The sequence below is a fragment of the Microtus ochrogaster genome, unplaced genomic scaffold (assembly GCF_000317375.1).
Source record: "Microtus ochrogaster isolate Prairie Vole_2 unplaced genomic scaffold, MicOch1.0 UNK40, whole genome shotgun sequence".
Lineage (NCBI taxonomy): Eukaryota > Metazoa > Chordata > Mammalia > Rodentia > Cricetidae > Microtus > Microtus ochrogaster.
The window spans coordinates 2,377,183-2,388,059 of NW_004949138.1; the positions used below are offsets into that span (position 1 = coordinate 2,377,183).

A 10,877-nucleotide genomic window follows, 5' to 3' on the forward strand; every position below is an offset into this window, starting at 1 on the left:
CTGATATTGAGGTCTTTAATCCATTTGGACTTGAGTTTTGTGCATGGTGATAGATATGGATCTATTTTCATTCTTCTACAGATTGACATCCAGTTCTGTAAATTAGTAGCTACTCTATCAACTAGAGTCAGCAGATGGTTCTGGTGCCAAGTTCCAAGTCTGACTATACAACTTCCCCAGGATGTGAAGGTTTCACTGTGGCAAATTTTTTTCCTTTTGCTTTGACCTAAACCAATAAGTAGGTCGCGTAATATTTACTCTCTGGCCAGGGACATCTTTCCAACTTCCTGTAGTTAGCAAGGATGACCAAAGAGCAGCAACAGGACTCACTTCTCCAATCAATTCTTCATCGAGCAAATATAAAGTGATGCTTACAGCACAGCTTGGAGCAGTCCTGAGGGAGAACCTGGCCCCAGCTACTCAGCCTCCAACTACTGTCCCCAGAGAGTCAAATGCTGCATAGGGCCCCATCCTGAAAGTGATTCATGCAGATGTGAGGCCTGTTCCAACCGCACTGTTGTCTGCCTCTTCCTACAGCACAGCAAGATCCAGTATACCAGGATCTGTTGTTCATGTGTATTGCTTGTTTCCCTCCAGGCCCTCTTGCTAGATAAGAAATGTGGCCCCATTGTTGTATAAACCTTCCTTCTACACATGCGCTTTCATTTCTTTTTCAAAAAATATTTTATGCACACTAAGTATTCTTATCATATCACCATCTAGTCACCCTTCCAAGCCCTCATATAACCCACCACCATGACATTTTCCTCCCAACTTCCTCCTCCTCTTCTCTGTAGCTCACTGAGACAATTAGCACTACGCTTGTACATATGGGTATATGGTTGTTTACTAGAGCATGGGCTATCTATCACGGGCCACAGCCCTGAAGAACAGTTACTCTTCCTTTCCCTAAAAACCATCAGTGGCCAATTGCTCCTGAGCTAAAGATGGAACATAAATGCACATTTGAGTTGTGCATTTGCATTCTCTCTTACTGTTGAATAAATTGTCTTTATTTCTAAGCTTTGTTTCATAAGATAGTTAACTAAATTTTACCAAACCATACTTTTTCAGTTTTTCTCCAATTCCTCCACTTAAAATTCTAGAGCAGAATTTTTAATCTGGGCCCTTGGATTGAGCATGTGTGAAAATGTATAGGAAGCAATAGACTACAGAAGAATATGCAAAGCTACATGTATACTTCCACACTCACACAATTCTGAAGAAAAGGTCCTGTGCTTCCTTTATATACATACATGGAGCTGTCCAAATATGAAGAACTGTTGTTCCTTGGGTTTTCTCCTCCACAAGTCCTACATTTAGGAATTGATAAGCTATACCACCTGTTCTCCTGGGTTTTACCAACGAATTTTACCACTCCTTCTCTTTTTCATTTTAGTTCATTCCTAGTCTCATATTTTCTCTTACTTTTCTGATTTCTATGCCTTCTGTATTTCAGTTTAGGTAACAGTGTAAGTGGTGAGGACAAGGAAACCTGCCCCTCAGCAGCTGTGGGGGTCTAATCTCTCCCAAGCTTTGGTCAAAGTGGGATTTTCTGCTTTGATTCAGAAAGGAATCCCAAGCCTAGTCTCTTTGGAAAAGAGGTGAATATTTTGTTAAAGATGGTGTTAATAGAGGCCCAAGAATGAAGACTGAGATAAAAAGAGGACATTGGGGATGGAGAAGACACACTCTGACGGTAGCCACAGGCTTCTCTAAGGGACTCGTGGAAAGTGAGACATAGCCAAGTGTAGGATGGGCTTCTGGTGGGTGAATCTGTTAATTGTGCTGCATTCACCATGCACACCATTTGGTGGCTCTTAAATTACATTTTAAAACTTGCTAGGAAACTTTCATTTCCCTTCTCTCTTTTGAGAAGATAAATCATAGGGTGTCTGTGGCGAGGCTTTGGATGCCATTACAGTCTGATAAAAATGAAAGCAGAAGCAACTAGAACTGCACAAGGGGCTGGAGCCCATGCACTCTCTGTGGAAGTGTGATTTGTTGGTGGAGTGCACCTCTAACCCCAGAACTCAGGAGACAGAGGCAAGTGGAGCTCTGTAGGTCTGAGGCCTTATCTCAGAGAGAGGAGTGGGAAAAGGAAGAAGAAGGAGAAGGGAAGGGGATTGCATTGCAGGCTCATAACAGGAAGGATGAAGGTAGTGAGCAATTGTAAATGTGTGGAAGTTCTTGCTTCTCTGCAGGCGGATGGCTTCAGCAAGCTTCCCAGATCAGGGGGTTCCTGACACTTTTGTTTCTCTAATTCTCCTGTCCATTCTTCCTGCCTGAAGAAAAGAAGGGAAAATGAGAAACAATATCCCAAGACTCTGCAAGTAAAGGGGTTGATATTTTCTTCATGTGACATCTTATTTAATGTCACCATAATCCCATAGGTTAAACCAAATGTTTAAAATGAGAAATCAAAGAAACCATTTGTTTCCACATCATGTAACTGTCAGTGTTTCAATCTATGAACGCTCTTTTCATGAAGTTTTTCTAGACAGAGTGGCCATACCTTAGCAATGTCATACTTATATCCCATTACTTATCTTTCATCAAAAATCCTTTTATTACACTTTATGTATAAATATAATACAGATTCCCAAATGTCCATGCATTGTTATGTCCACTGTAATGTTGTCCTTGTTCTCACATTAGCATAAAATGATAACTGACTGCATTTATTAGTGAGACCCTCCATAAACTGAACTTCATGAAATCCTACTGTTATCAATGCCTTGCTAATGCTTGAAATGTGGTGCTCCAAGCCCAATCCTCACGTTAGATCCCACTGGGAACATTTAAAGTCCACCCGCAGCTATTCTGATTCAGTTAATGCAGGTAGGACTTGGGTGGACTATATTTTTCTGTGAAAGTTTTCCAGATGCAACTGACCTAAGAGCCCTCATTGGAAAAAGTGTAGTCCCGAACAACTGGGACATTTACAAAAGCAATTCCTCCGCCCTCCCCCACCTGGTGAACAGGAAAGGCTGAGCTTGGATAGGTGGGGACCCCAGCAAGTCATACCGGCCTTTCCTAGATACCATCTGCAGGCTAACGAGAGCTTCTCTGGTCACAAGGACACCAGCACTGCTGATGCCTCCAAACTTCTCCCCTGCTACCAAGAAATCGTCAGCTACTCCCAATTTTCACTTTATCCAACTCAGCTCAGCAAACTATAACTTATATTACTACTTTGTAAAAACTTAAAAGAAGAATTCCATCTTTTTCTGGGCAGCCATTAAATGAAGTTTTTATAATTGGTAGTTTTTCAAAGTCATATGAAGCCTGAATGCTTATCATAGAATTATAAAACAGAAAATCTGAATGGCAAGTGTTTCAAATAAAATGTTTTATGCTTACTGAATTGTTTAATTTATTTAACTATGGTTATAAAAATTGTGATTTTAAAAGATACTTTCTACTCTTGTATTATTTTTCAGTTTTTGAGATTATAATTAAACAATTTTCCCCTCCCCTTTCCTTCCTCAAAATCTCCCCATATACTCCTCCTTCCACTGTTCATATTCCCAGCTCCTTCTTCTTCAACTGCTGTTGCATGCAGATGCATTCTTAGATACATAAATGCAAGCTGTTCTGTCTATAATGTTATTTATTTGCATGTGTTTTCAGGGTTGATCATTTGGTATTGGACAGCCCATTGGTGTGACTGTTCCTGGGATGCCTGTTTCCCCTACTCATAGCATTGCTTAGTGGCTCATGGTTCCTTGTGTAGGACCGAGGTCTTTGTGGACTTCCCTCATCCACGCTGGTTATAGCTATTGCTGTCCTTGTTCTGCTCAGAGTTAGGGAGTCTCACCACAAACTCTCCCTTCCTCTGACTCTTACAGTCTTTCTTCCCTTTCTTTAGCAATGATCCCTGAACCTTTTATGCAGGCATTTTATTGTAAATATATCCACTGGGACTAGGCTCCATAACTGCATTTTGGGTGGTTTTGATTTTCTCTGGCGGTCTACGTCTATTGCAAAGAGAAATATCGTTGATGAGGGATGAGGACTTCACTAATCTGTAGGTATAAGGACAAACACTTAAAATGCAGTTAGAAATTGTGCTGACCTAGTAATGTGGTGGTTGTAGCTTCTCCTCCAAGATCCATAACTTCACTAACCCTACATAGTTGCCTAGGTTCAACGTGATTTTGTGTTGTGTTTCCATTGTAGATGATACTAGCATTATACATACTATTCTCTCAGTTAATATAGATTTTATAACTGAGTTATAATAACTAGGACTATTTAAAGAATCTCCAATGATAATGTTACAGTGGATCCTAAAACCATGCTGGGGCATCAAATTATGTTCCAATACCTCTTGTATGTCCAGGTCCCTGCTCTCCAGCCCGTAAGCAAGAGTGAGTTTAGGAGAGATCAGCAGAGTAAAGCAAGGAGGCCTAACATAACTAGTTGAAGGTGATTAGAAGGTCACTATGTATCCTTGAATTAAAGAAATGGAGAAGGTTTTACCCAACAGAAGTAAAGACCCTTTCTGTGAAGCTGTTTACCATGTAGAATTAAAGTATGTGCTCAGGAACGGGCTGTAGCTTGAGCAGTGGTGGGGCTGCCTGGAAAGGCAAGGTGCTCTCCATTTCAGCACCAAACAAAGTAAAGCAAAATGCGATTCTGCCCTTACATCCTTTAAAATGGCAGTTGAGATGAGTTTCATGGGACATGAGTGTCACTCACAGGTGCTAAGTTTTCTATTTCATCCTCTGCAGCCACCAACCACTTTGATCATCTAATTATCATATTTTGTATTGCAATGAATAAAAGTGATACTTCTGATTTTATGGCAATGATATATAATGTGCATTTAATTTCCTTTTTAACTATTTCCCCCCTTAATCACACTGACAATTGTCCATATGTAGATACTGACATGGGCTAAACTGGGACTTGTTTTCAGTCCAAAACCTATCTTTTTCCTTCTATTATAGGCTGGCTTCATGAGCTGGGAAAGAGGCTGGAATCTCCATACTATGGCAACAATACGCTGGGGGGCCCGTCCATCAGAAGCGCCTACATTGCTGCCCTGTACTTCACTCTCAGCAGCCTCACCAGCGTTGGATTTGGGAATGTGTCTGCTAACACAGATGCAGAGAAGATCTTTTCCATCTGTACCATGCTGATTGGAGGTAAGGAATCTTCTTCTAGAGCAGGAAAAGAAACTGAATCTCCAGATGAACGTTTTGCTCAGGTCTGAAACACAATAGCGTACATCGCCTGATCCTGGAATAGAACCTAACTAGAAGCACTAATTAGGAAGTAAGCGACAGGACCTTTAATGGACATGTGAATTGGCAGACACCAAGGTGGTGTTGATGTGTCCACCTTCCGGGCAGATGAAAGCCTATTTAGGAAGAGCAAATGCTGTTTCTTAAAGTATCATTCATCACTCAGGAATTCCCTCAATGTGAATTGTAGGTAGATGCTAGAAACGGCCACCAAAGTTAGTGTTAGCAAATTTAACTCATTCTAGTGCAATGAACATTGAATGCTTAATATATTGTTGTTAAAAAAATAATAAAAACTGGAAGAAGCTAGTAATTTGCCTGTTTTCATCATGGTGCAGTACTGGGGGGGGGGGTACTTGAGGCAGGTCTGTGGGGTCAGCATTGTTCCGTTTAACCAATACGTTACTGCGCCATTTCTTACGAGCCTTTGGTATTCTGCTTTAAAAATCCAGGGTTTGACTTTACAAACCTTTCTACTTTGGCAGCCATCTTCACTTCTGCCAGTAGGGACACAAGTGAGAGACTGGTAGGCAGGAAGAGGGGTGAGGCTCTGCCTGCTTCTGGGGTGCAGGCTTTCCTTCAGGGGAGACAGCCACCCCTCAACATCAGTAACTTTCAGCTTCCAGTCTTCACACACTCCTAAGAGATCTCTGCATTCTGCGGCTGCCCACCACGCCTCAAGTCACAGTTAGGGCTGTCTAAGCCTCTTCACCTAGTGTGTCCTGCTCTAGCACCTCCCTCAGTTATGTCCAGTGACCTCCACAGTTCAGCTTTCTGCTTCAGCCACCTGCTACCAACCAGCCTAGCTCCCATGTAGAGTGTCTCACTGAAATATTCAGCATGATTTCTCCTTTCTGAACCTGAATTGACAGAAATGTCACTACTGTTGCTGAGCTTTCAAATGACTCATCTAAAGCTTTGGGGATTAGAGTAATTTCACAAACTTCAGAGCCAGTAAGTAAAGGTGGAACTATTTGAACCAACATGAATATTTCTCTGTTTCAGTGCAAAAAGGGAAACTTTACAGGTAAGGAGCAGGTTCAGAGCTGCACACCCATCTGGGTGAAATAAGCGTTCTTAGACCAGACTTTGTTAGCACTGTATTTACCATATCCACTACTGCCCTCAATCCCACACATCAGTCAGCATCACGGGAGTCAGGATGTAGAAAGTATATCAGTTAGCACCACGGATGACAGGATACAGAAAGTCTGTCTGTTAGTATCACAGGGGATAGGATGCAGAAAGTATATCTGTTAGCATCATGGGAGATAGGATGTAGAAAATACACAGTACTTACAGAGGTCTTCATCCACATGGTGAGACCAACATCTTAACACAGCCTTCCTTGGGGAGCTTATGACCTGGCTTACAGGAAGAAGCTGGAATTTTTGGAGTTTGAACAGCACCAGGCAAAGAATATTTAGTGCCAATTCAGTGAGGAAGCTGAGAAGCAATGAACAAGGAGAGCCAATATCTGCAGTCCTCGGAAAGAGCTGCTGAGGCAGCATGCTGGGACTACAGCAGTTTTAACAGACTCCTTGTTGTTGCCAAGCACAAACAACCTAGAGAGCAGAGAACAAGAATTCTCCTTTCTAAAAAGCTATAACTTGCGAGAACCCATGGTGGGCACTTCACTTCCAGACTCATGCTTCCCAGAATCCCAATCTCTGTCTAACAAAATGTGATGTACTTTGCAAGTAAGCAGAATTTGTACCTACTGAAAGTTGCCTATATGTCTTCTTACCTGGATGGAGATGGTGTGAAATGCTTAATTTTAAAACCTACTAGTTTGTACGTTTGAGAAATCTGTTCGACAACTGGGCATACTGTTTTGACCAACCTATCATACTGAGTGATCCTTGACCAGAAATTGTCAAAACATAATCTCTTCCCCACTTCTCACTGAACAGGGAGCCATACTGGTCACAAACTCAAAATATAGGGAATATAATTGGATAATGTCACTTTGTTAATTCTTTGTTAAATTTATTTTGATCAAACTTCCTGTTGCAACAGCAGTATGTAAGAGCCATTGGAACTTGCGGTGACCTAACAGCAGGTATAAACAGCAGATTGCTCTCATGTAAAATGACCTAAGTACATTGAATTCTTAAGGCTTTTTATTTGTGTTTCTGGGAATAACTGTATAATATTGTGAGAATTAAAATTTAAAGTGTATTAGGATCTGTAATCCCAAACAGAGCTGCAGAAGCTGGTAACAGTAGAATTTTTAACTATAATTCTGCAAAAGTATACTGAAAACTACAAAGCACTTTTTTACAAATTTTACAAATGGTTTTAAATTTTGGAAGTCATACAAAGTAAGGAGTCCAACGTCACCATACTGGTTTTACCCAGTTAAATTAAAGTTTCCATGTGATCTCTAAAACAAAAGTCAAAGCAGCCTAGTGTCTGTATGCACGTGGGGCTGCAAATGGACGAGTGTTTTTAAAAGACAGTGGGAATTGGAGCATAAACTATCCAAAACAAACATGAATAGACACAAAATCAGAAGATCTACATTCAAAGTACCAATGTGTATTGGAATGTTACAGTCATTACGAAAACACGATGTGTGCTAGGCGGTGGTGGCGCATGCCTTTAATCCCAGCACTCCGGAAGCAGAGGCAGGCAGATCTCTGTGAGTCTGAGGCCAGCCTGGTCTACAACAGCTAGTTCCAATATAGGCTCCAAAGCTACAAAAAAACGCTTTCTCAAAATAACCAAAAATTAAAAAAAAGGAAGGAAGGAAGGAGGGAAGATGTGGGGCAAAGGGCAGACACTGAAGGTCACTTCAGGTACGGCAGTGACTCTAGACTATAGGTCAAGGACGATGGCATGGCCGGTGTGTGATATTGGGAAGCAGACGAAGGTGCTTGCTGTTGGAACCCACATGGTGGATGGAGAGAACAGCTCCAAAGGTGGCCCTCTAACATTCACTAGTGCACCATGGCACACTCACACTCAACACTCACATCCACACCCAATAAGACATACACACAAAAATCAATCAATCCATCAATAATAAATAAACAATAAAATGTTTTTTTTTAAGAAAATGTTGCTGTGTTCAATATATAACTACTTGTTTAAGGTAAACTGGACACCTACTAAACAACATGAAAATTAACTGCAAATGAGATTTTGAGATAAACTTAAAACAATCACCAAAACGACATCATTAATGCATATTCTCAGGACCGTAAATTTTGTGTTTCTAAACCATGACACAGATGTCTCTTTCTTTTTTACAAAGAACTATAAATTGAACTGCAGCATCTTTCCTTATCAGAATGCATTACTTAGAGCTTGATCAAGAATCTGCAAGAGCTTAGATACTGGCAAACATTTACCATCCAAAAGACTGCTTCCTGGCATATTTTCTTAAAAGGTATACAAATCTGTAAGGAAAAACTAAAGCACATTTGAAAATCTGTTTCAAAAAAAGATTTTCAATATTTGAATAAACAATAAGCTTACTAAAACACTGCTCCATATCATTCATAAAGATGTAAAGTGAAACCAGAAGTAAACACCATGCTGCATTCACAAGAAAGCACTGGAGTCTGCTGTGCTTTGAGAGATAATCCATGCTTCAGCCTCCCTGTGCTCTTCGTGGTCATTTCTATCCAGTCAACAATAATGTTATCATCATCCATCAAATCTGAATACACCTGTACTCGGTGACCCAGTGATTCCCCTTCCATGGATATAGTCAATAGAAGTGTGTGTTTGTGTCCATGCGTGCACGTGTGTGTGCCTAAGCATGCGTTGTGTGCATTTATGTGCATTTTTGTGGATGAATGTGTATTCATTGCATCTTGGTTTCATAGGTTCAATACATTATCATCAGTTCTACTACTTTGGGTCAGTGAGTCAGAGCATCATGATGCCAAGACCCTGTGGAGAAGGAGAGGAAAGGGGAGTCGCTACCTTTAAAAGGGTTATTTTCATATCCTATCCTCCAGCAGGAAATGCCAGGGTGATAGAAGAATGCCATCAGCAGAATAAACAAGAAGTTTATGAGACAATTTTATCCCTCAGAACTAGACCAGAATGAAGATGAATTGTCCTTCAAAGCTATAGATGAATCACAAACTCAATGCTGAGCAGAGAAGTTAGATTACATCCTGTATCATTTTGAGTAGAGAAATCTCAATAGTTGATCAATTTATTGGTTGCAGTGTGATTTGTGTCACCTTTGGTAAGAAGGGTGATTGGTGGCTCTGAAGGACATGAGTTTTACATGATGGGCTATGGATCTAAAAGGCCATTCCATGCTCATGATCACTTTGTGAAACCTTATTGAACTATACAGTCAACATTATGCATCTTTCTCTGTATGTGTATGTGAGTGTGTGTCTGTGTGTGTAAGTGAGTGTGTGTCTGTGTGTGCATGTCTGTGTATGTGTCTGTGCATGTGTGTCTGTGTATGCGTGTCTGTGTGTGTGTGTGTGAGAGAGAGAGAGAGAGAGACAGAAAGAAAGAGAGAGAGAGAGAGAGAGAGAGAGAGAGAGAGAGAGAGAGAGAGAGAATTAGTTTAGTTTTACCTTGTAAACTTAAGGCAGGTGAGCTAAAAGCAATGTAGCTATCAAGTGAGAATATGAGCTGCGGAACAGAGCCAAATTCTGATTTATCATATCAGGCTGTTTTCCATTTGTGTCAACAAAGTGATCCACGTAATTGGAGAAAGTCATATTACTTAACATGTAGATGATAACCACAAGGACATAAGATTTCAGAAGGCTGCCTTTTTCAAGGGACGTGGGCATAGATTTTCTGAACCAGTCATAAAATTTTAGCTTCTTGTTTACAGTTATAAAGCTATAAATGATGCTACAGAGTTGCAATAGATTTATTCAGCTCAATAAATATTTATACTACATGGGAACTATGCCAAGAGTGCTGGATGGTTGGAACAGAGATCACTAAGGACAAATGCTGCCCTTCGAGTTCACAACTTAGTGATAGGTACAGGTGTTCAAGCAGATCAGAGACCTATTACCTGGCTTCTTTAGAGCTTGTTTTGTGTTGTAATACACACTTAGAAAAACTGGTAGACATACAAAAATTCAGAATTATGCATAACACATGACCAAAATGTAGTTTTTATGTATCTTTTTCTGAAACAGTTAATAAAACAATATATATTATTGCTGACACTAAACCGAAATTTTTTCCAAATCTTTGAATTTTTTTCTTTAAAACTTAGTACTAACTGCCTGGAGTTACCTGATAAGTTTACTTTGGTTTATGTGCAACCACAGTAGAAATGCTGTTAAAAGCACTGGTAATAGTATCATATGTGAGAAAACAATGGTGCCCAAGTTCAAGGAAGGAAAGAGAATACGGCAAGGGAAAAGAAGAGAGAAAAGGCAATAGCCAGTCCCAGGATGTAGTGAGGTTTTCCACTCCTCTCAGTCCTGTTTACCTCTTCCTGAGATCACAACTGGGAAGGTTCTTTCCAAGACCTGATACTAAAATAAAATTGTATAAAATGCATTTTATGTAAAGGTACCACACAAAATAAAAGAGCCTCCAGCTTACTCAGTAGGTTGAGCACTCAAGAAATATAGATAGATAGATAGATAGATAGATAGATAGATAGATAGATAGATAGAT

The 10,877-nt window shown here is 40.3% G+C and overlaps 1 protein-coding gene across 1 annotated transcript in view; it reads left to right on the forward strand.

Annotated features, from left to right (window-relative positions):
• The window catches only part of Kcnh8 (potassium voltage-gated channel subfamily H member 8), a 484,346-nt gene that overhangs the window by 370,748 nt on the left and 102,721 nt on the right, over nt 1-10,877 (forward strand). The window contains exon 8 of the mRNA XM_005368749.3: nt 4,956-5,153. Within this exon, the coding sequence (XP_005368806.1) occupies nt 4,956-5,153 (198 nt within the window). The remainder of the gene's footprint in view (nt 1-4,955; nt 5,154-10,877) is intronic.